Below are 26,179 nucleotides of genomic sequence, written 5' to 3' on the forward strand. Positions count from 1 at the left end.
AATAAGTAAAGCAATTTACACATCTTGGCAGTCTCATTATTCATAAACTCAACACAGAAAAGTAAAATACAGACTTAACATAGGATTGTCTAATATGAATAAATTAAACAAAATATGGAAAAATAACAGCATTTCAAAAGCCTCAAACTAAAATTCTATAAAACCATTACATATACCTAAAGCAACATATGAAGCCGAGACATGGAGATTCAATCAGAAAGAAATACAGAAAATCAGATCACTCAAAATGAAATGCTTAAAAAAATAAATGAAACTCACTATTCAGAACACAACACAAATGAAATCACTGAGAAGATATCATAGATGTAATTCTAAACAACAATTAAGATACCACCAGAGCATGTCCTCTCAGAAATTATCACCTATAGCCTTGAATGGAATCAGTGGAGGAAGATGATCAAGGGACAAACCAAAAAAGAACTTGGTTGCAGTCTTTGAAGAGAAGGTGATAATTATCAAGCTTCAGAGAGATGACAGAAATAGCCAAAGAGCCAAATAGCAAAGATTTCTTATTCATAAGGAACTCAATCTGTCATCTGAAAGATGAGAAAGAAGAAAAGACTGCAAGGAGGAGAAATCATGCAAGAATTATCATAATCAGCATCATCATCAATTTCCAAATATGTACCCTCAAGTGTGCAAGATACTACAACTTCTAACATCTTTCTATAAATCCAGAGTAATTTAATAATAAGGTGGTACACCTTTTGGCAACTCGTATAAGTAAATATAATCTCTCCATTGCTTCTGCCTTAGTATCACCAATTCTGGGTCTGGCTCCTACTGACGAGAGCTCAATAAAGGTCAAAACCGGTCTGGGTTTTGACCCTTCCCCTTAATGCATAGCATTATACATGTCTGCAAGGAGATGTGCTTTGCATTATGGGAGCTACTGAGACAAGGAGTGATGAGAGCTTGGTCCACCTTTACTACAAGTTGCCTCGGTACTGAAGATACTTCAGGCGCAAATTTTGTTTGCATACACTTGGATAAAGGATTAAACTAAATTTATTATAGGCTAACCAAGTGGAAAAGAAACTTCTAATACTACAACAGTACTACATAATTAAGCTTACATCATTACTAATCTCCTATCATCAATTTTCCTCCAATTTAGTCTAATATGTGTCATCATGCAAATCTTATCATATCTAGCATTCTGGTTCTAAGGTACTCTTGTAACTGAATGAATCCACCTAGATCCTAGTCTTCTTCCTGTGTCTTTTCCCAGCCATTTTGTCATCAAACACCTGTTTCGCTAACCATTCCTCTCACATTCTATTTAAGTAGCCATACCAACTCAGATTAGCCTTACTCACACATTCTTAAATGATAACTATGTCAAGTTCTTTCCTAATATCTTCATTTGATTATATGATTATATTTGATTATATGATTCTGCTACTGATCCATCTATTCAGGCCCTAATTTTCCTCAGAACTGGTCTCTAATCTTTAATCAAGTGCTTTATTTCCAACCCAAATCGCAGGCCCATAACTTAAAACTGGTTTGAGCACTAGTATACTGCTAGAATAGTGTTTTGGCTAATCACTCTCTTATTCCTTATAAATTTATTCAAGTAGGTCACCACCATACTAGCCTTGCTTATTCTGTTGTCTAAATCATATTCACTTTCAAAGTTACATGGGGTCAGCATTCACTGTGTAGAATTTATGGAGAAAAACAGGCGTTAGAGTAATTACTTTACTTACAATTAAGAAAACAACACTCAATGTTCCGACCTCTATATCGAGGTCATCATCAGGAAAACATACATATGCACAGGACACAAGCTACATGACTCAACACAAAGTAAGCTACATCTAAATGATTTGTTAATTGTTTACACTAGCCTGACCTCTGGTAAAAATAAAATAAAAAAATATTATTATTACCCTAAGACCCCCATGGAGTCAAAGACTCATCAAGGAGGTTCCCTTTGTCATACACACAGCTCATCATAGCTGTGCCTTTAATACATTCCAATTCTCGGCAGACACCACACTCTCAGGCAAGGCATTCCAATCATTAAACTCTGCGTGCAAAAAAACCTACTTCTCACTCCCTTGTTCACACCTTCCTTATACACTTCCAAGGACTTCTTGTTCTCCCCCGATCTCCAACCATTTTATGAAAAACCCTCTTCAACACTGATCCTATAATAGCACCGTTTCAAACTTGTACACTGATATCATATCACCTCTCTTCCTCATATTCAACATTCTAGAGATAAAAGCATCTGTAGCTATGTCAGTATAGATGAAGCCCTTTGATTGGAAAGACCCAGGTTCAATTCCTGTCAGTGAAGTGAAGAACCTTTATCTGGTCTCTTTTGACTAAAGGTAAGTCAGTCGGGTCTCATATGGAAGTAGGGTTTTTATTTCACCCAGAAACTTAGGTTTTTCACCCCCCAGAACAGGCAAACCTGCTCCGTGAACACATGGATTACAGTCATAAATACATCCCAACCATACACCGGTCCCAAGCCTGGATAAAATTGGGGGAGGGGGGGGGGAGCAATGGTGAACTACCCTTAAGAATCTCCTTACTTCTATAAGTCAGCGACCTCCACATCATTCCCAGAATTCACTGTGTTGTCCTCTAAATTTTAGATCCGTATCCACCATCACTCCAAGATCTCTTATTTCCCCCCTTCCAACAATAAATAAATAAATAATATAATAAATACATAAATAAAATTACTTATTTAATTAATTAACTTGTAAAATTTATGGAGGAAAAAACGGAGTAATTACTTTACTTACAATTAAGAAAATAACACTCAATGTTTCGACCTCTATATCGAGGTCATCAATAAGAAAACATACTCTGTATGTTATGCAGAGCAAAATATTGTTCCATTTACCCCATATAATTGAAGTGTGTGTTTTGTAAAGCTTTTTCTGGTCTCTTTGTTGTGCCTTTTCCAGACCTACAGAAGTTAAGTACTAATCCTTGTTATATTCCCATGATTTTTAAAGTACAAGTATCCCTCGATTAACCCAGTTAATTAATCCCTCAATGTTACCGCATATATCAAAATCACATTAATCAAATCTAATAATCAATGGTAAAAATTACAATTCGTCCATGATCGATTACTATATTAATAATTCGTTTTATGTGGTACTCTTTTAGGAAAGATAAAAAATGAATGCAAAGTAAATGTTTAATAAATGCTTGTACCTACATTATTTACTGCAATTTTTTTATCAAAAAAAGTTATCAAGTGTCGTTTGAGCAGTTTTATTTTTTTTTCTTATCGGCATAAATTCTACGATAACAAGCAAAATGACTCTTGCATACTTCGGCAAACAAGCAATAAAACATAAAAAAAAAAAAAAAAACACTGCAAATATAATACATGATGGTACAAATTAAGTGGATATTGAATCCAACATTATTTCAAAGCCGAATAGAGAAACTACTAGAATTTCGTGCCGAATATATAGAAACTAAAAGTTTCGGCAGATGCAAGCATAAATAACCTTATGGGAAACTCGTAGTAAAGATGGAGTAAGCTTCAGATCACTTTCCTTAGTATTTTCCATAAATGTAAAGCACATCTCCTAGAGGACATGTATGATAAATAAGTCTTTGGCTCTCTATTGTAATATATGATGGTTTATTTATTTTCAGTTACAATCTAAAAATTATTGATCAACCAATTAAAAAAACACAACTAAACCATACTATACTGACATCGGAGGTCGCAGTATCTCTCAGATAGTTTACTGTCAAAATATCACAAACCTTTACATAACATGTGTTAAACCAAACTGACAGCAAAAAACAGTGCGGAATATCATTCGTAACATGTGAATGCACAGCTACTCATGACCTCCAAGCTATACAATGAATTGTGTAAGAATATTTATATTAAAAATTTTGCTTGTATCTGTCAGATCAGCTGCGAGCTCCTCAGGGTTATAGGCGCATTAATCAAATCCGCGTTAAGCAAAACCGTGTTAAGCAAGGGATACAGTGAAAATCTGATTTTGACAACTTCTACATGGCCTGAACTTGCTTGTTCTTCTCCAGGCTTCTCTTTCACAATTTTCTTAACCTATTCTTGAGTACACTTGCATAATTCTTAGCTGGAACACTTAGTAGAGAAATTCTTCTGTAATTCTCACATTCACCTTTATTCCCCCTTTTATAGATTGCACTAAGAGTTCTGTTCAAGTCATCTAGAATTGACCTTCTGACTAGGCCCTCTGAATTATGTAGTGTAGCGATTGCAAAACTTTTACATCTCTATATTTCAGCATTTTTGGTCAAATGTTTTCAGCTGCCTTTCCACATTTCAAGCTTTGAATAGCTTTTTTTCAACCTCATTACTAATAAGTAACCTTGTTTACATTCCTCTGGAATATGTTCTACTAACTGTTCTGCTCAACCATTTGTTTTGTTTAACATTCTTTTAACACGTTCATTGCCAAGCTGAAAATTGGAATTTCGTGTGGTGGCCAAATTTTTTAATTTTTTTATTTAGTTTTTATTGTGCTCAAAATAAGTTAAATATATTATTTATATGCTTTTATTATTATGTACATAGGATTTATGTACTCTAAATAAACGCGTGATTGATTGGCAATGGACTTGTTAAAGTAGGTGACAAGTTGAGGTGTTGGATGTTATTTGTAATTTACTTTAATTTTTAAGTGTTACAACACCAAACAAAACTAAATTATAAAAAAAATGTTTATTAACTGGCTGAAATTTAATGGATTTCAAACTAGAATCTTCAGAGCAAAACAACATATTACAGTTTATGTGTGACAATGAGTAAGTGAAACAATACAAACTGTAATGGACAAAAGATGTCAAGTTCTAATTTGCAACCCAGTATGTTGAATAAAAGTACTTGAGTTGAATAGGAGTTGATCTTAAAATGACAGTCTTGTTGAGCTCAGGAGAATGTTTTATACCATTGCTAATAGCAAAAATAGTCCTTTGGATCTGTAAAGACATCTATAGTACACTGCTTTTCATCCATTTAATCCTGTGTGAAAGGGTGGGGGTGGGGGTCAAAAGTGTGGTCTGACTTGACATAATAATGATAGTCAATGTATTTCTTATGTTCTCCAAGGCAGATATTAACAGATCTTCCGGATAATCCAAAGTCACAGGAAACTTCATACACTACAGGATATGCTAGAAAATGGAGCTTTTCCTTAGGAGAGCAGATCAAAGTTGCTAATCTGATAAGGTTATATTGAAAGTTTATTTTTCACTAGGTTAGACTATGATAAATTTAGTTTAAACCTTTATCCCAGTGAGAGCAAACAAAGCTTGCACCTGAAAATATCTTCAGGACTGAATAGACTTAAACTAAATTTATCATGATAAGGTTATATTTTATTAGTACTTTGCTATCTTTTCAGTTGAGTTTTGTAGAAATTGCTGCATCTTTACAACAAATAGCCCTGGCTTTGCATATGTTTTTAGAATTTCATAATGTTGGGCTGGATGATGTGAATGTATATGTTGATATTTTCCTCTGTGTGTGTGTGTGTGTGTTGGCATTCTATAATTGGAGAAAACTGTGACCCATCTGAAAGGTGAGTCACTAATGTGTCAAGAAAAAGGCAAATAGTTATTCGATTCTTTTTCTAATGTGAAGTGAATTCTAAAGCATTGGCTGTTAAGGTAAGTCACAAAAGAATCCAAAGTATCTTGCCCATGGGAGCTAAATGGCAAAACACATCATCAACAAAGTATAACTGCACTAAGGGTATAAGGACAGCCATGGAAGTACTTTGTTTTGAAAGTGTTCTATGTAAGCATGAAGGTGTGTGTGTGGCAAGGGTAACCCATTGCAGTACCATTAATATGTTTGTAGATTTTTCCTTGCTAAGCAAAGTAACCTGCATACATATTAAATTTGGATAAATTCAAAGATATTGAGGGAGGGGTTGATTTTATTAAATCAAGAGTGTCAGTTAGTAGTACATTAGTAAATAAGAGTAACATCAAAACTAACCATTATATTTGAATTTTTTTATCAGAGATTTGACATGGACAGAATTTTGCTCAACAGTTAGCTAAGGTGGACTATCTATACCAACAGTTTCCGACCGGTGGTACACGTACCCCTCGGGGTACGTGCTGGGCCATTCGGGGGTACGAAAAAAATAATCAGTAATGGCAGAAAAACAAGTAAACTACTATTTTACATTAAGATAAGCACTGAACAAAAGTGTCAGTATTTAAAAAGAGCTATTTTAAAAACAAGGTGTACAATTTATAGAAATGGGTTTAACAGGGGTACACAAGTGGAAAAAGGTTTGGAACCACTGATCTATACTATCAACTATAGAGCATAAGGAAATATTGGACTAAAGTTAAATTTTTAGTTGATAACGCGAGGAACTTTATCTAAGCCTTTCTTCACCTGGTTCTCAAGTTAGGTGATCTCTAGCAGTGGTGAGGGTCTCCCCCACAGAAACTTGGGTTTTTTCATCCCATAAATTCAAGAAAATTGACCATAGACCATACTATTTTTTTTTTAATTAATGTTTGATGTTTATTATTCACATCACGTATACAAATTATACATATTTTATTATTCAACTTATATAATTATGACAATATTTCACGATACAATTCAATGCAATGCACAGTACAATGTTACAAAATAAAATTCAAGTATTACTATCACATTCTGTTGGTACTAACACTTATTATGGCTATTATTTTATTATGGTTAATAATAAGTTTTCTCATATATGCAAGTAGAATATAATATATTTCGAATATAATATAATATACATTAAAATTAACTAATTTTTCGACTGCTACTGGTGGAGACCTGAGCTGTCCACTCAGTCTCCACTGAAAACTCCAAAAAAAGTTAAATAGGTTAAATCAGCTTATCTACTTCCCTATAAGGGAATAAAGACTTCAGTGAATTTATTTTTAGTGGAGTCTAAAGGATTAATAATAATTTAAAGCAGGAACTCAACAAATAGATAATGATGTAGATCCAATATCTTAAGAAGAGCAAAAAGAGAATATTTCAGAGAATCTTACCCCAATGCAGATAATGATCATTAAGTTCCACTGGATTTTTTTTTCTTTCATTCATGCACCAATTTAATTCATACTTTGAAGAATAATATGGAACTAGATCCTGTGATTAATCAAAGATGTATATTCCATAACAAACTTTTATAAGAGCCTATGCAATCATTTACACACACTTGTACAGCATTTGTATATTAACATATGGGACTATACATGATGCAATAGTTATGCACCAGACTTAATGGATTAACAGATTAATTCATAAGAAACTAATGAAAACACATATCAGTCAAGTATTATTATTATTTATTTTGTTTTATAAAATGCTGTCTTAATAGTGATAAAAGGTAAAATAATGACATATATTTTTTAATTCAACATAATAATTCAATTTTTACCAAGGCAACTTCTGAAAGAAGTTTATCAGTATGTGCTAGTCCAAGAACAGCTTGTAATATTATTCACAACAGATTTTGGATGTCACCTATGGTGGTTCGACTCTGCAAATGTCCGGATCATTCTGAATGTCCCCGCACTTGGAGAGATCATGATAAATATACCATTGCCCTTAATAACAGAGCTCAACTGAAGGTATGAGATTACACTGTATCTAAATTTATATATAGCATGTAATTGATGATGAGTAAGAATGTTTTGTTACATCCTAAGTTAAGATATTAGAGATCAAAGGAACCAAATCAAATTTTCAGAATTGTCTGATTGTTTAATTGATGTTGGAGATTTAATGGAATATTATCAGCACGAGAAAGGATTAAAACTAATTCTAATGCTTCCAATATTCATTTCAATCACAGAGATATCTTTAGGGATTACAAATAACTTTCTGTAACAACACACACAAATACAATACAATGATAAGTAAAACAAGTGAGTGAAACTAAAGTCCTATCTAGGTGGTGTGCCCTCTATGGGCGTTTGCAGGTGACCTAGGATGTAAAGAGGGATCCTAGGCCACCTAGCAAACGCCCATAGTCCCTGAAGATGAAATATTGGAAGCATTAAAATTAGTTTTAATCCTTTCTCAGTGCTGATAATATTCCATTAAACCTGCAACATGAATTCTTCACAGCACTCAACACATGGATTGTTTAATTGCTTTTCTGTGATCTTGTATTGACAATGCCTATGATACTTAGGTGAAAATTCTACTTTGATAAAGTTTTTTATGTGCATTTTTCCCTCTGTTTTTATAATTCTTTTAATTTAACCTGAAGTGGCAAACAGAGCAAAAGCTCCTGATTTCCCTGACTACTGGCTCACCCATGGTATTAATGAGCTACATGTTTTTAATCTTTCATGGGAGGGAATATTACATTAAAAAACAGCAACGGGATCATTCATTTATTAGAGTAAACAAAAATCATGAGGTTTAATGCTCTGAGCAGTAATGCTGTATATGAGAGAAGGGGGGGGGGGTCTGGAAAGTTCTGATAACAGAACAAAAATGATATTAAAGCAACTGATGTAACCACAAGAAAGAATATACCAATAGCAGAGTTATGAGGGTAACTTATGTTCTTACATCTTTGTATGTTCTTTCTTGTAGTTGTATCAGTTGCTTTAATATCATTTTTGTTCCAGGTGTTTATCAGAACTTTTTAGACCCCCCCCATATATATATATATCGCAATGCTTCTATCCCTAAAACAGCTGATGTACATAAGGTGATCAAAATTAAAGTCTCCGTGTTTAAGGCCTTCCAGTGATCCAAATGCTGCAAAACTCTGCAGGAATACACTGTGTGTCATGCAGAAGCGATATATATAGTTCCAAAATTCACCACCAAGGGGCGTTGTAAATACCAAATGCATGGAATTTGCATATCACATAATTCAGCAGGTGCCAGGAAGGTTTAAAAAGATGGACAGGGGATTATTCCCTTCATTCCAATTGTTAATACTGTCCACGGCGATGGCACTAACCTTGCCCCAACTTGCTTTGCTCATGAAACTGTACTAACTAAACAATCACAATGCTGTTTGCTGACCTCCTTGAATTTCTTTGCCTGAGCAAATGTCAATGAGGTTCACTATCTCCATGTGCTCTGTGAAGAAACAGGATCAGTGGGAGTTAGACCTGGCAGAGGTGGTAAACCAATCAATTCACAACGAGTGAATGAAGTTGCTACTGCTGCTATGGAGGAGCAGGCCATGAATAACAGTGTTGGTTCCTGCAGAGCACATGCTTTATCAAGACACATAGCTGTGCCTTACACAACTGTCTGCAAAATTCTATGTAAGATTCTGCATTTTTTCCTTTCTACTCATTCAAGATAACCCTGACATAGGAGCTGCACCTGCAGAACTTTAAAAGTTGACTGACATTTGCTTTAATATTCCTTGCTCAAGTGGAGTTGAACGCTGCATGCCTGTGGATAATTTTATGGGAATATGAGGCTCACTTTCACCTCAATGGAGGCTGTGAATACCCACAACTGCCAATGCGCTATGCAAAAACTCACATGCAATCCAACCAATTCCTTTGCATTAATCCAAAGTTGTCTGGTGCTAGTTTACAGCTTTGTTTATCATTGGACCATCAGTTCCAACCAGCTGCATTCTTCTTTGAGGACATTCACTAATCGGGTCCTGTAATATGCTCAGCCAATGCCAAGAAGTATCATGATATGATAAATAATTGTGTTGTACTAGGGTAGTGCCTGTGCATAGATTCCATCATTTTCATGTAATATGGGGGACCTTCCACACATCAGTCAATCTGTACAGGCTTCGAGAACATTTCACAGAAGCCAGAGTGATCAGACATGTGTTTCCCACTACATGGCTGCTCATTAACCTGATTTGACCACCTGTGACTTCTGGTTATGGGGATTTCTCAAATACAGGGTTTATCAGGATCATCCTGATAACTTGGCAGTTGAAAGACAGCATGTACACAACATCAGTTCCAACCAGCTGCATTCTGCCATTGAACACACACACTGTGCAAAGGATGCCGTTTGTGGCATACCAAGAAGGGCAGCACATTGAACAGTACAGCCAGTGAATGCATGATGGAAGTAAATAAAGATGTTATTTAAGTTTGTAGCACTTTTCTCCTTCTTCTTGAGTATTCTGCAATTGAGCAGGTTCTTCTTTTAGTAGCAGAAACTTTCCTTCCACTCTCTTCTGTTCTGAGCCTTCTCTTTCAAGGTTGTGTACCTGTCTTCATTCAACATGTCGTCTAGCATTATTTTCCTTACTCTTCCTCTGGATCTTTTTCCGTCTATTTTTTCCTTCAATGGTATCTCTGATGATTCCATTCCTTCTCAGAATATGTCTGATCTAGTTTCCCTTGCTTCTTTTTATCCTCCTTAACAGACAACTTCTTTCTTCTACTCTTTTTAAGACCTCTTCATTAGTTATTTTATCTGTCCATTTGATTTTTTCCATCCTTCTCCAAATCCACATCTCAAAGCTTTCCAAAATCTTAATTTCTTCTTTCTTCAATGTCCAAGTTTCAGCTGCATAGAGGGCAACACTCCACACATAACATTTTATTAGGTTTACTATCCATTTTACTTCTGAATAAATTCCATTTTCTATTAAAGGCATCTCTTCCCATTGCTATTCTTGCTTTTATGTCACTTTTTACATCTTCCATAACTGTTAGTAACACTTCCTAGATATTTAAATGTCTTTACTTGATTCAATTTTTCCCCATTTATTCCGATATCCATATTTGCCTCTTTCCTTGCTATTTTCATTACCTTTGTTTTTCTGATGTTAATTTTCATTCCATAATTGATACAGGATTCCAGTAATCTGTTCAACAGATGTTGTAGTCCTGTTTCAGTATTTGATAGTAATGCCTTGTCATCTGCGTATCTTATTGCAAATATCTGTCTACCTCCAATCTTTATTCCTTCTTCAGAATTCTCCAGTGATTCTTTAAACATTGCTTCGGAATACATGTTTGTTAAACAATATTGGTGACAGAGAACAGCCTTGTCTTACTCCTCATCCAATGATACCTGGTTCTGTTGTACCATATATGTCTCTCACCATGGCAGTTTGTCCCATATATAGTGAAATAATTAGTCTTCTGTCTTTCCAATCTATACCAATCTTTTCCATTACTTCCACCATCTTATCTCATTTTACAAAGTCAAAAGTTTTTTCAAAATCTATATAACAGATATTAACTTCTTTATTCACTTCCAAACTTCTTTCACTTACTATTCTTAACAATCCAATTGCATCTCTTGTTCCCCTACCCTTCCTGAAACCAAACTGATCATCTCCAAGAAATTCTTTCACTTCAGATGCAATGTCTTCATGTTAAGATTCTCATAAGTATTTTTGATGTATGGGAAATGAGGCTTATTGTTCTAAAATCCTTGCAGTTCACTGCATTACTTTTCTTTGGTATAGGTATAAATATTAAGGTCATAAAATCTTTTGGTAGTTATCCTTTGTTATAAATTAAATTTATTATTTTCGTTATTTCTTCAGTTCCTTTCTTCTGAAGCTATTTCAGGAATTCTGCAGGCATTTCATCTATTACTTCTGCCTTTCCACATTTTAGTTCCTTAATGGCCATTTCTACTTCTTTCTTCAAAATCTCTGGGCCTAGATCATCTTCATTTACCTTCTTTATATCTTCTAATGGCAACTCATTTGGTCTATTTTCCTTGTCATATAGATCTTCAATGTATTCCTTCCATCTCATTAGGATTTTATCTTCTTCAGTTATGATTTCTCCATTCTTATTTTCTAGCTCGAATTCCATTTCTCTTGTGAGTCATGCTTCTTGCTTTTTCATATAAAAGATCATGCCTTCCCACTCTCTCATAATTTCCTTTTCTCCTTACACACACACAAAAAAAATCACTACATCTACATTCAGTACATCATACATCAGCCCTAGTGGTGAATTTTGGAACTACTTTTCTTCCCCTCAGATGTCACTTCCGCATGATGCACAATGTATTCCTGCAAAGTTCTGCAATATTTGCATCACTAGGCAGCACACTAAACAAGGTCTAAAACATTGACACTTTAATTGATCATCCTGCATATGTTCCTCAAATTTTAACTGCTGTAATAAAGCTGTAAATTTATGTTGGGCTTTTGAATTTTTGATGGGGGGGGGGGGTTCAACCATCTCTTAGCAACTGCCCCAATTTTTTTATGCATTTATTTTCTACTACTGGGAAAGTATCTAGCGGTAAAGAGAATGAATCAAAATGGCCATCCAACATAAATATACTGTTGATACTGCTGAGGAAACTGACTGAATTTTGAGAGGATTTGAGTTAGATTATGACTACTCAGATTCAGAGGAAAATGAAGAAGACTCAGATTGTGATTCTGAATGAAGTAATGTTTTACATCACTAAAAAATCTGACAACAATGCTGTGGAAGTTGCCAACAACAAGGTCACAGACAACAATGATGACATTGTCAATATCCATCAAAAAAGAAATAAAAAAAGAACAGAACCAAACTGACTTGGAAAAAAGGTATTTTTATGGAGAAGCAACATGATTTTGATGCAAGTAAATGTGGCATCAGTAATAACTGCAGTATTAGTGCAGGGTCAATGGAGAGCAATTATTGCAAGTTTTTTTTTTTAACCATGCACTTCTAAAAACAGTGCTGATGAGACTAAAAGGTATTTTGATTTTGTCATGAAAAATACTCAGCTAGAAGAGAAATTCGATATAAATAAAGAGTGAACACCACATTTTAGAAACCGCATTTTTTCCCCCCTTTGATAATGCATGTAGGGAAAAAAAAAAAAAAAAAAAAGAAACAAAATAAAAGATTACTGGTCAACATATCCTTTACTTTCAATGCCAATTTTTGGTAAAAAATGCAATTTATGAGGGGTTTTCAAAAAAGTAAGGTAACACTTTTTTTTTCTCTCTAGAATATGCCCACACCCAGCAACCAATATCGCACCGCCTGATGAACTTCCTCATCTGTAGTGAAAATGCCTTCCCAAAAGGTGTTTCTTGAGGGAGGGGGAGGGACAAACAAATGGAAGTCTGAAGTCTAAGTCCTGGTCATTTGTGTCAAATGTTAGCTTTCAGTTTGTCCAATGTTACACAGTAAAGCTGTGCATTAAACATTCCTCCCTTTGGCAAGAAGTCCACTAACAGAACACCTTAGCAATTCCAAAACACTGTGGCCATTACTTTTCAGACAATCGGAACAGTTTTGAATTTTTTCAAAACTGGGAACAGTTTTGAAAAAACATCTGTGGATGTTTCCGGGTCATGGAGTCTTGTTTGCTCTCTTGGGGTAAAGTAATGAACCACACTTTGTTGCTGTGACTAGGCAAGAGAGAAAATCCTCGCCTTTGTCACTGTATAGCAATAGATTCTCCAGACATATCCCCAAGCGTAGTGCCTTGTGCTCTTCTGAGAATTGTCAGGGAACCCAGCAGGAGCACACCTTTCAAAAGCCAAGGACATCATGAACAATTTCATAAACAGTGGACTTACTCAAGTTCACCACTTGTGAAATTCATGCAGTTTCATTTACCAGTCTTCAAAAACAATGCCTTTAATGGGCAGAATGTTGTCTTCTGTCTTGCTCAATGAAGGCCTGACACCCAATGTCAGTCTTCAGTGTCACTACGGCCTGCTTTAAATTCACCTTTTTTTTTGCCATCCACAGCAAACAGTTCAAGGTGAATGTCACTTGATGAACCCCAATTAGCTTGCAAAAAAAAAACAAAAACAAATAACTTCACCGACACCTGTTTTGGACTAAACTCATACAGTAGCTGCCATCTTTCAACTGGAATTAGCTGAATTAACTGTGAGGCTACAGTAGCACCACACTGCAATGGCAGTCTTTTTGAATGTTATTAATGGTTCTATCTGTCCATGTTTTAATGCATTTCCTTTCACCATTATTAAGAAAAAAAGTGCTATCTTACTTTTCAGAAACCCCTCGAGATTTCAGCTAATTCTGAAACTTTGTAACTGTGAAACAGGTTATATATTGGGTACTACTGTTTATACTGGTTGTGTTACAGATGTAAACTATGCCTTTGGTGTATCATGTAATGCAGTAAACACTATTAGAACCATATTTAGATAAAGGGCATTATTTATTTGTTGATAATTAGTATACAAGTCCAGTTATGTTCAAATATTTGTTTGAAAACAAAACAGGTATATGTGGAACAGTTAGGACAAATCGAAATAATTTGATTCAATTTAGCAAAAAACCTAAAAAAGTGTGAGCATGTATCTGCAGTGTGTGTGTGTGTGTGTGTGTGTGATGAATTGCTTTCAGTAAAATAGTTGATAAACTTGATGTGCTTATGCTGATTTCATTTCATAAAGATATAAGTACCAATGACAAAGGCAGAGCAAAAATTTGTGTCAGATAATAACACACGCATACAGCTTGTAGATAAAAGTGACATGCAAATGAGTTTCTCAGATGCTATAAGAAAATTAAATAATTGATACATAAAATGGACTGAGTCCAGGTACAGAAAAAAAAATTGTAAGAGAGAAACCTAGGGAAGAACAAGTTGGGAACAGGCAAAATAGAAGTTATTAAGAACAGATCTGGAAAAGCAAAATGCCAAGATATCAACAGAAAAGCTTTCCAAAACGCTACAATTATATGGGGTAAAGGGAATATTACACAGAACCAGAACAGTACATAGTCAATATTTAAAACTAGAAAGCTAAATATATAAATAAATGAAACAATAATTAATATTTTTCTTACTAGTGATACAGCAAAACTTAGTGTGTCACTTCAAATAAATAAACATATATTATTTTTGCTCAATATGCAACTGGATTTCGCACTTCTCTCCCCCTCTCTCTCTATATAGATGTTAAAATGTTCACAACAAACCTGAAGTTACTTGTGGCAAAAGCTTAGCAGTGCAAGGAGTAAAATATAGTGAATCACCTGGTGGTGTTTACAACTAATGGTGCGTACAAGGGGCCCGGGCTCCCCAAAACAAAAAAAGGAAAAAAACACTAGAAAATTTTCCAAAAATCTTTTCGTAATTAAAATTATTATTTTTTATTTATGTCGTGTCGTGTCTTCTATTTCTACACTATTTATGAATTAGCAGTCACATAAAGTGGAAATACCTTATAACTCTTGGGAATCACTGCCGCTGTGAACGCAAGGCGAATGAGGTAGTGCTCGAGCAGACTGAGCACTACTTCATTTGCCCGGGTCAGAGGAGATCATAGGCTTCATGTAGTGGTGCTCACTGCAGATGCTCAGTCATAGGTTGTATGCAATGCACAGTGTCTATTCTCAAATCGTCTACTCAACTCGCCCCCTCCCCAAGATTAAATCCTAAGTGTGCCACAGTTTTAGTTATTAAAAAAAATATATGTATTACCTTTTAAGAGTTTATGTGGCGTTTATTGATTATGAAAAGGCTTTTGACAAAATTAGTTGACAAAAATTGCTTAAAATATTAACCAATTTAAACATACCAAACCAACTTTTACAATCTATTCAAGAAATATATACAGGAAATAAAATAGCAGTTAAATTAGAACACACCTCAGAATGGAAAGATATATCAAGAGGAGTACGACAAGGATGTACCCTCTCACCTCTGCTTTTCAATATATATATATATATAAATGAAATATTAACAATCTGGAAACAGCATAACCCATTTGGTATACAAATGACCCTGCAAATGAAGATAGATACACTACTATTTGCAGATGATCAAATAGTATTAGCTACATCAGAAGATGACTTACAAAGATCATTAAAATCATTAAATGATATCTCAAAGCAATATAATATGACAATATCCAAAGAAAAAACAAAAATAATGGCATTCAAAGGAGAAAACCCAATAAGAAGTAAAATAGTGATAGATAATAAAATACTAGAACAAGTAAACACTTTCAGATACTTGGGATGTGATCTATCATACGAAGAAGAAAAAGACATAGACACTAAAATATCAAACTTTGTCAAAGTAAATGGCATAATAAACAGTATATTTAAGCCATCCCTGGTACAAAAACACACTAGAATCAGACTATATAATGTCTTGTCAAAACCAACTCTACTATACGGAAGCGAAACATGGACCACGAAAAGGAAAGATGAAAAACGAATTCAAACAGCAGAAATGAAGTTCCTCAGAAAAACAGCTGGATATACCAAGTGGGACCACAAAACAAATGAAGAAATCTTACAATCCCTAAAAATCAAACCAATTAATTACTACATAAGACAGTATAAACAAAAATGGCTAGAACATTTAAATCGAATGGACAACAGCAGACTACCAAAAATATTATACAGATACAAAATAAGTGGAAAAAGAAGAATCGGAAGACCAAGAAAGAGATGGCATGAGACCGGAACAGGCCACATGGCCTATATTCCATGTTAGGAAGAAGAAGAAGACCTTTTAAGGAGTTTGAAATTACTGCGACTAATATTAGAACTAATTAAGTTAGAAATTTTAATTAGCAACTAACATTTATTGGTCTTGATTATTTTTTAATCATATTCATACATTTCAAAATGAGTATTTCTCTTTTAGTTTTGTGGTAAAGTTGGTGATCTACAGAACTGCACTACTAATGAAATGGCACTAGTAACAGAAAGCTACAATAATTCAAATTCTGTGGTCCATATGGCAGAGGTTTACTGTTATTGTCCACAAATGCACTTTTATGACAGGCTGCACTTGAATAACTCTGAAAATTCTGAAGGGATTACTATTCGGAAAGAGTACTACCAGTGCTCTTCAGTAAGCATAGTTTTATATTATTTCCCATTAATTTGGATGCAGTTTTACAAATTTAGATAAAAACGTTGGTTACGATGTACACAGCGTAACCATTTAGTAATGAGATTGATTTTTTACAGGACAGTCCTTTGAATAAAAGTAACAAACATGTTTATAGTTTTGATCACTACAATGTATTATAATTGCAGGTGCAACTTTCAAGTCGGGTGACGCAGCAGTTTTTGTGTGGCAACCATTGAAGTTAGAGTGTGTGAGTGGAGAGTGTCAGAAGTTGCATCATGGAGAAAACTGCTGTCATAAAATTTTACTGTAAATTAGGAAAATCTGCTACAGAAGTGTGCCAAGACCTAAAAAAAGTTTACAACAATGATTGTCTGAAACATGCACAAGTGTTCTGCTGGTTTTCAATGTTTAAAAAGGGGAGCAGGGAGTTCCTGGAGGATAAATAAAAATAAATTCTGTGTGATGATACAGCATTCTCCCTTTATACGAGAGTTCACGGTACTGTCTAGTCCCCCCAAATTTTATCCGGGCTCCGGAACCGCCATAGGCTGATGAATCAGACCTATGGCTGGGTCAGTATTCCTGACTGTAATCCATGTGTGTCCTCGAACCGGTTTGCCTGCTTGCGGGATGAAAAACACCAGATAAACTGGCAGAAAAAACCCTGCTGTCCACGCCCAAGACTGGCTAACTTGGCTATGGCTGAGGAAGATCCCTGAGCTCCTCACGCCGTTGACGGGAATTGAACCTAGAACACTCCTGCCCCAGGCATATGATTGCGAAGCGCAAAGCCACTAGGCTAACTGCGTGGACTCCTGGAGGATGAACCATGCTGTGGACAGCCAGTTTCTGTATGGACACATGAAAATGTGGTAAAAGCTAGGGAAATTGTTGCCCACGACAGGCGGATAACCACTAGGCTACTCGCTGTACAGCTTGGTGTTGGTAAGGAAATGGCCAGATTACTCTTAGAAAGAGATTTGCACAAGAGGAGGATTTGTTAGAAATTTTGATGACATTCAAAATTTTGCATGTTGTAAAAAAGCAAGAAATTACCATTATAGTTCACAAGAAATTATAGGAGAAATCTTCCCTGCTTAAGCATACTGGATGTATTTCTGAAACTTTGTAACCAATGAATTCCACATTTGTGATAATGGTCTGACCCCCATACCAACCAAAGAAGTTATATTTAATTATAACTCATAAAATATAACCACAACTCATGCAGTAAAATTGATTTAAAAAAATAAAGGTCAGTAGAGAATCTTAAATAAACAATGCTGGTTCACCTAGGAACTGTAATTACTATGCCACCTAAGATAAATCCATTTTGTTATACCTATACATAGCATGAAAGAATATCATCTAAAAATGGTTTTAAATACTTAAAAGTTAAGAAAGAAATATTGTCACCAAGGAGGACATTAACTCATCCTTAGCCGTTCTGAATCTTAAGGTGCTTTTCTCTTTTGGGAAAAACTCCAGAGTAATCTCATTACAGAAGATGCCCTACATAGCTTATGAGAAGAACTGCTTTGCTTTATGCATATGCTTTACAGTTTTTCTATTAGATATTTTGGAGCAGCATGCTACTATGAGCAGCATCTATGCAAAGTCTGTAAATCATGCTACTGCTGCAACCAATTGATTTCTTTTTTTGGCTTTAATGCAAGGTGAGGACATTTAAGTGGCTTAATAGTGTAGTTTTACCAGGATTAGTAAGTTCAATACAATTGCTAATGACAGCACCATTATGACTACCATGATACATGTGTGGCTATTAATAATTAATGATATTCAGTAATTGTTGTTAATTACTTTTTTTTTTTTGTCTGAATCAAGAAGGGATCAGAAGAAATTAGCATGCATTGATTATAAGAGAAATAGGACTTAAAAGTGAATGCTGGTTGTTAAAATCAAAACTTCTTGAGATAAAACATTGAATCTACACTTTTGTAACTTAACTGTTATTTAAAATGACACTGTTATACACATTTTCTAGAATCAACCAAGTGTTGAAATCACTATAATTCTGAAGCATGAAACTAACAGCATGTTATTTCTTTTTCAAGGCATTAGTCATCATGATGAGTTCATACTTGTCAAAGCACGATGCATTTGTTGTTGTTGAAAAGTATTTTAAAACAGAAAGTCAGAAATCACTTTGCTTGAACTCTGTCAAGACATGGACCAAACGTACTATACTGACCAGGATAACAAAATTCTTCCAAATTCAATGGCAATGCCTTATGAGAAAAATCATGGAACTCTATTAACTGTTTGTATGATGAAGAGAATTAATAATGCATACAGTTTGTTGACTGTGAATCCTGGACATTTGATTTGAAAATGAAGTACCAGTACTTCATGTTTCCTGATTAAGCATTGCAAAGAATCCTTGATGCAGAATACAAGCTCCAGGTCAGAATCAAGAATTGATTTGTGTTTTGAATAATGATGCAAATGTATTGTAATTGCTAATGATGACAGGTGAAGCACACTTCCATCTGACTAATTTTGTTAACTGGTAGGACACGCATTATTGGAGCAATACCAATCCCAACAGTTTATCCAAATCACCTTTACATTTCAAACAAGTCACTTTTTAGTATATTGTCGATTTCAAGCTCATAAAACTACTGCGTCTTTTTGAGCAAATGATGTAATAGTAACTTAATTTTGACTATCATGCCAGAATGTTGAGAATACTTTTTGAAGAGGAAAATCATCATATAATAAATTTAGTTTAATCCTTTATCCAAGTGTAAACAAACAAAGTTTGCACCTGAAGTATTTTCAGGACTGAGACAACTTGTGGTAAAGGTGGACAAAGCTCTCATCACTTGTCTTAGCATCTCTAATAATGCAAAGCACATCTCCTTGCAGACATATATAATGCTAGGCATTAAGGGAAGGGCCACTACCCAGACTGGTTTCGATCTTTAGAGGTCCCGTCAGTGGGAGCCAGATCCAGAGGTGGTGATACTAAGGTGGAAATAATGGAGAAGTCATATTTACCTATATGAGTTGCCAAAAGATGTCTCACCTTATTATTAAATTACTCTGGATTTAGAGAATCAGTCCTGAATCAGGTTTCAGTCCTGAAGATACTTCAGGTGCAAACTTTGTTTGCTTACACTTGGATAAAGGATTAAACTAAATTTATTATAGTCTAACCAAGTGGAAAAAAACTTCCAACATTTTTCTCTAAATCCAGAGCAATTTAATAATAAGGTGAGACACCTTTCGGCAACTCGTATAGGTAAATATGACTTCTCCATTACTTCTACCTTAGTATCACCACCTCTGGGTCTGGCTCCCACTGACGAGACCTCAATAAAGGTCGAAACCGGTCTGGGTAGTGGCCCTTCCCTTAATGTATAGCATTATACATGTCTGCAAGGGGATGTGCTTTGCATTATGGGAGATACTAAGACAAGTGATGAGTGCTTGGTCCACCTTTACCACGAGTTGCCTCAGTCCTAAAGATACTTCAGGCACAAACTTTGTTTGCTTAAACTTGGTTAAAGGATTAAACTAAATTTATTATAGTCTAACCAAGTTGAAAAAAAACTTCCAACAAGGAAATTCATCAGTTAAACATTGCCAGTGATAAAAATCATTTGATTTCAATAAGATGGGGCTATGGCCATATAGCATGCAACATGGAGATGCTGAAGGTAACTTAATAATATGAGCAACCTAGAACAACTGGTATATAACTTCATAAATAGTTTTGTCTGCATAATAAGTCTATCTCGCTCATTGTGCAAACACCTAGTCACCTGCAAACTTTTGTTTTACACTACTGTAAAAATTATAATTTCTTGTGAAGTATTTCAGTATCAAATCCAGAGGATATTAAAAATGTGGTATTAAGCCAGTTTGTTACTTGCATATCAGAAGTCACATGATATAACTGAGTTAGCTCACACCTCCACAGATCTAGCTCAGCACCGATGAGGCTGCAATAAAGGTTGAAGATTGCAGAGTTTCACACATAAGTACTTTGATTATGATAAATTATGGGGACAACTACCATATTAGAGTAATGACTATGATTTAATAAAATCCAAGATAATTAGGAAACATCTTAACCTTCATATTAAGGTTACCACAGTCTATATATACACGCACACATACACACAAAATGACAAGTACATTAAAATATACAATTTTTCAATTACCACTAATTTGGTTAACCATTAACACTGCTGGCCTGACCTCTAGTGAAAGAAAAAAACACTACATCAAAGCTTGAGTCCTGTTATCTACATGGCAAGAGATCACTGACAGTTAATTAAAACAAAAAACAGTTGGCTAAATCAATATCTAAAATAAGAGCTCAAATTATTGTCTAGGGTTCTAGAATGGGGAATTGTTGGAAAACATGAAACATAAGTTAGGTGGGTTGAATATGTGCATTCGTTACCACTGAGATTGTGATGGTTGATTAGAATTTAATTTTTGCCATCTTCCTATCCAGGTTCATCTTCCTGTTCCAGACTCAGTCCATATTCTTCTTGGTCATCCCCTATTCCTTGTTTCTCTAGGATTATATGTTAAGATCTCTTTTTTTTGGTAATCTTTCTCTCTACATTCTTGCTATATGATCTGGCCAGTTTTTCCTATATTTAATCATTGAATCTGTTATGGGATTGATTTTAAGATTTTTAATTATTTCACTTTTTTTTTCTTTTTTTTTTTTTTTATATCTAATAGGGTGAATTTTTCTGTTTTCCTGAGAAATTTCATTTCTACTGTCTGCATGCTCTATATATCTCTTTCTCTGAAGGTCCAGATCTCACTTCCATATAGTAGTGTGGGTTTGACTATTGTTTTGTAGACGCTAAGTCTTGTGTGTTTCTGTATGTAGTTAAAGGTTCTATTAATTAACTGATTTTTATAAAGTTTATCATCTTAAAATCAATATCTATTTCATTTACGTAAGACAGTTTACAGCCCAGGTATTTGAAATTATTAACTTGCTCAATTATTTTATTATTTATTACTATTTTACTTCTGAGGTTATTTCCACGAAAAGCCATGGCTTTCCAAGTAGATATGATATCATTTTGCTTTATTGGTATTTTATTATTGTGGTATATGTTCAATTGAGCATTGTATAGTTGGTTTGGGATGTGATATTGCTTTAAAGTTTCCCATAGTTTATTTCTCAGAATTTTGTCAAATGCTTTTATATAATCAATAAAAGTTATATGCGTGTTTCAATATTGTATTCTCTATGTTTTTCTATAATTATTTTTAAAATAAAAGCTGAGTCTATACATGATCTTCATCTAATGAAATCCGTTCTGTTCTTCTCCAGCTGTGGTTCTATATAGGATATTAATCTGTTAACATTTTTGCATCGATATTGTATCCTGTACTGAGGAGGCTGATGCCACAATAGTTATTAAAATCTGTTTTTAGACCTTTTTTGTGAATTAAGATAACTATAGCTCTACCCCCAGCTTTTTGGGGATTTCCCCCTCTTTGTATATTTGATTTATAAGTTTTAGAAATCTAGTGTTAAATTCTTTACCTGCAAATTTAATATGTTTTGTGTTTATATTATCTTCTCCTGGTGACTTGTCTGTTCTACTCTCTTTGAGGGCATTTTGCAGTTCTTCGTATGTAAACTCATCTATATTACTGATATTATATTCAGGGGAGGATTCTTGTATCGAAGAGTTATCATACCATAGCTTCTGGAAATACTCCTGCCAAGTTTCTGGTTCGATTACATCAATTTTTGTTCTTTCTTTTAAATCGTTATTCATTTGCTTAAGGATTCTATATGTATTAGGTCTTTTTAATGTACAGTCCCATTCTAATTTTGCTATCAAATTTTCATGTTTCCTATTTTTTTTCCCTACATGCCTTCTTTGCTATTGCTGTTTTCCTTTTATATTCAATGAATGATTCATCCGTCTTTAAGTTTATCCATTATTTATGTGCTACCTTTTTTTCTTCAATTATCTGATCTCTTTGTCCCATTGTCTTAGACCTCTGTGTCTTGTCCATTTTCTTTTTGTTCCCAAACTATCTCTTGAAGCATTTTCTAATATATATTTGATGTTTGACCATTCTTGTCCCTCTGTTCAGAAGGCCTGAGCAGAGGGACAAATTCCAGATGATTGGAATAGAGCTCTCATAGTACCTATTTGTTAAAAGAGGAAAAAAAATGAATGCGAGATTCCCTACTGAATGTTTCTGGTAAGATTTATTCAAGTATACTTGAGAAAGAAACGGTTGAGAAGGATTGTGAAAGGGAAGCTTGGTGAAGAACAAGCTGGATTCAGGCCAAATAGAGGCTGTCAGGATCAAATTTTCAAGTTACAACAAATAACTGAAAAATCGTGGTAATATAACAACGATCTGTATTTAAGGAAAAGGTGTATGACAAGGAAAAGGTGTATGACAAGGTTCCAAGACTTTGGTTCCCTGCTCAAAGTGCTACAATTGTATGGTGTCAATGGAGCATTATATCAAGCAATACTTAGTCTTTATTTGAGTTGTAAGTCAGCAGTTAGAATTGAAGGAAGTACAGGAAGATGGTTTAATGTTAAATCTGGTGTGAGACAAGGATGTACATTATCCCCTCTGTTATTTATTATCTATATGGATCACATTATGAAGAAAAGTGGTATTAAACCTGATATCAAAATTGGAGATGTTAATCTCAGCTCTTTACTCTATGCAGATGATGTTAAACTTCTAAATAAGTCTGCAAGATTCCCTGACTAAATTGAATAACTCTTGTAACAGATTTGGCATGAAGGTAAGCAATAACAAGACAAAGACAATGAAAATAGGCAGAAGCATTGAAAATATCAACTGCACTGTGAATGGAGAACCTATAGAACAAGTAAACCATTTCAGCTACTTAGGTACGATTTTTTAGTGAAAATGGTAAATTAAATATGGAAATAGCAACAGAATCAATAAAGCTGGTATGGTAGGAAGTTCAAACCAATTTTCACTTATGGATCTGAGAGCTGGGTTAGAAATAAAACACTTGACCAAAGACTAGAGACCACAGACATGAAAGTCCCGAGAAAGATTACAGGGGTGGACAGATGGCATCAGTGGCAATATCATATTAAAAACGAGGATATTAGGAAAGAACTTAATATTGTTAGTATCCAAGAATGTGTTAGTAGAGCTAATCTCAGGTGGTATGGTCACTCAAACAGAATGGGAGTGGAAAGATTAGCAAAACAGGTGTTCTCTAGCAGGTTGGCAGGAAAATGACCAAGAGGAAAACCAAGATGTAGGTGGACTGATACAGTAAAAAGTGCCTTAGAAGATAGAAAAATAAGATCTGATAATGTTGAAGTCTTGAAAGGTAACAGATTGATTTGGAGGGAAAATTGTAGATAGGAAGATAGTAATGGTGTAATGCAGTACTATCATGTCTTGTACACTCCTTGAGAGTACATATCAGGAATTTGATGATGGTAATGATGAAATTTAGTTTTGAACTTTTGGCTGCTGATTTAGGGTAGCAATATTCTATAGACTGAATTTTCATTTCAATCTTATAATGATATAACCATGATTCATTCACAGTCAAGTTGTTCCATGTGCCCAATAGTTATCACATTGCCTTCCATTTGGTAACATGCAAACAAATAGTGACAAACTTCCAATCTCACCACTTTCATCTCACTAGCCAACTTATATACACCTGTATACACCCGATTTTATAGCACGCACTGTATTGTAGCCAAACTCTGTTTGTGATTTGGATGACTTGTACTAATCCAATGTTCAATTTCAGTGCTAGTGATCTCTTGACATATGCAGAATTTCACCGACTACTCACTTTGATGATCGATCATTAATGTCAACTCTGTCATCACCATTTCTTGTTCTTTTTGCCCGATAGTGTATAATACTGACATCAACAGTTTTTTGTTTTTTTTAAAATAAAACTGTAATTTTCAACAATGCATTTTTCTGTTACAAAAATTCAATTATATTGTGCTATTTTTTGTTGTGTTATTGTATATATACAATAACACAAGAAATGTATATTTGATTCTACACTACTGTACAGTAATCTGTAGCAGTACAGCAGTGGAGGGAAATGAAAGAACAAAACAAGACAAGTTTCAAGGCCACTCACATTCACAGGCATTACTTTTGTAATGTCCTTTGTATAAGTTGCTGAGAGGCATTTATTACATCAGTGGAGAAATTTATCCAAGGGTAGAACACGGAGGAGTAGGGGCAGTGCACATCGCTGGAAGGTGTGCAAAGAAATGGCGAGTAAGGCAGTGAGAAATAAGTTTTTTTGCATGGAGAGTAGTGGTACATAGAATACACTGGATGAGAGGGTAGTGAGAATGGCAGTGAATGAGTTTCAGGAATTGGTACAATAGACTCTGTGGTATCTAAAACAGACCTCTTGCAATAATCTCATAAACTCCATGGAAGTCCTATAATGATGATGATGATGATAATAAACAATCACACTATCACCAGCTCAATAATACATTAATCTTAAAACATTAGAACACAAGGTCCAAGCTGTTTCTCCTATGATATAGCATTTTCCACTGAAAATTCAGTTATTTGTCTTACGTGCAATGCCCCCCTCCCTCCCCCATGACAGACAAGATCATAACAAAATTATTCCCACTTCTTCTATGCAACAGTGTCTCAAAAAATAGACAACATATTACATAAATATGATTTCCAACTATAAACCAACAGATCAAACTAGCAACCTTTATCCATGCAACCAAGGGAAGACACCATCCTTTGACAAATCCAGACATGTATAAAGTGCAAATATGGTTCTAAGTAAATTTCTGAATGACAGGAAGAACATAAGAAATATCTACAATACCAATGTTTTGTTAAATTTAGGGTCTAAAGAGCCCATGCTTTGAACGCCTTTGCACAGGATCAGCTGGCGAGCATTGTTGCAGCAAAAGTATATCTTCCCTCATTAGAGACCTGAAGCAGCCATGTTTGGTGGAACAGAAGCCAGAACAAAGGGGGTTCTGGCTTCCCCCCCCCCCCCCCCCAAATTTCCCCACATGCAGTGAAAGTGATATCCTCAATGACATACCAATCTCATTGTATTGACCACAATCTTCCATTGTGCTATTTTTTGCAACCTTTATCCATGCAACCAAGGGAAGACACCATCCTTTGACAAATCCAGACATGTATAAAGTGCAAATATGGTTCTAAGTAAATTTCTGATTGTGTAAATTTCTTCCATTGTGCTATTTTTTGCAACCTTTATCCATGCAACCAAGGGAAGACACCATCCTTTGACAAATCCAGACATGTATAAAGTGCAAATATGGTTCTAAGTAAATTTCTGAATGACAGGAAGAACATAAGAAATATCTACAA

At 34.8% G+C, this 26,179-nt stretch overlaps 2 protein-coding genes across 8 annotated transcripts in view; one reads left to right on the forward strand and one right to left on the reverse strand.

Moving 5' to 3' along the window:
- The window catches only part of LOC150100946 (uncharacterized), a 322,775-nt gene that overhangs the window by 45,893 nt on the left and 250,703 nt on the right, over positions 1-26,179 (reverse strand). The gene's annotated exons all lie outside the window — the stretch shown is intronic.
- Positions 1-26,179, forward strand: part of LOC150100947 (U-scoloptoxin(11)-Sm7a-like) — a 64,496-nt gene that overhangs the window by 29,736 nt on the left and 8,581 nt on the right. For both annotated transcript variants that reach the window (XM_090402234.1, XM_090402235.1), the window contains exons 2-3: positions 7,453-7,641; positions 16,586-16,795. In XM_090402234.1, the coding sequence (XP_090258360.1) occupies positions 7,453-7,641; positions 16,586-16,795 (399 nt within the window). The remainder of the gene's footprint in view (positions 1-7,452; positions 7,642-16,585; positions 16,796-26,179) is intronic.

The sequence above is a fragment of the Typopeltis vanoorti genome, chromosome 12, assembly GCF_054136105.1.
Source record: "Typopeltis vanoorti isolate ZY-2024b chromosome 12, IOZ_Tvanoo_1.0, whole genome shotgun sequence".
Taxonomy (NCBI): Eukaryota; Metazoa; Arthropoda; class Arachnida; order Uropygi; family Thelyphonidae; genus Typopeltis; species Typopeltis vanoorti.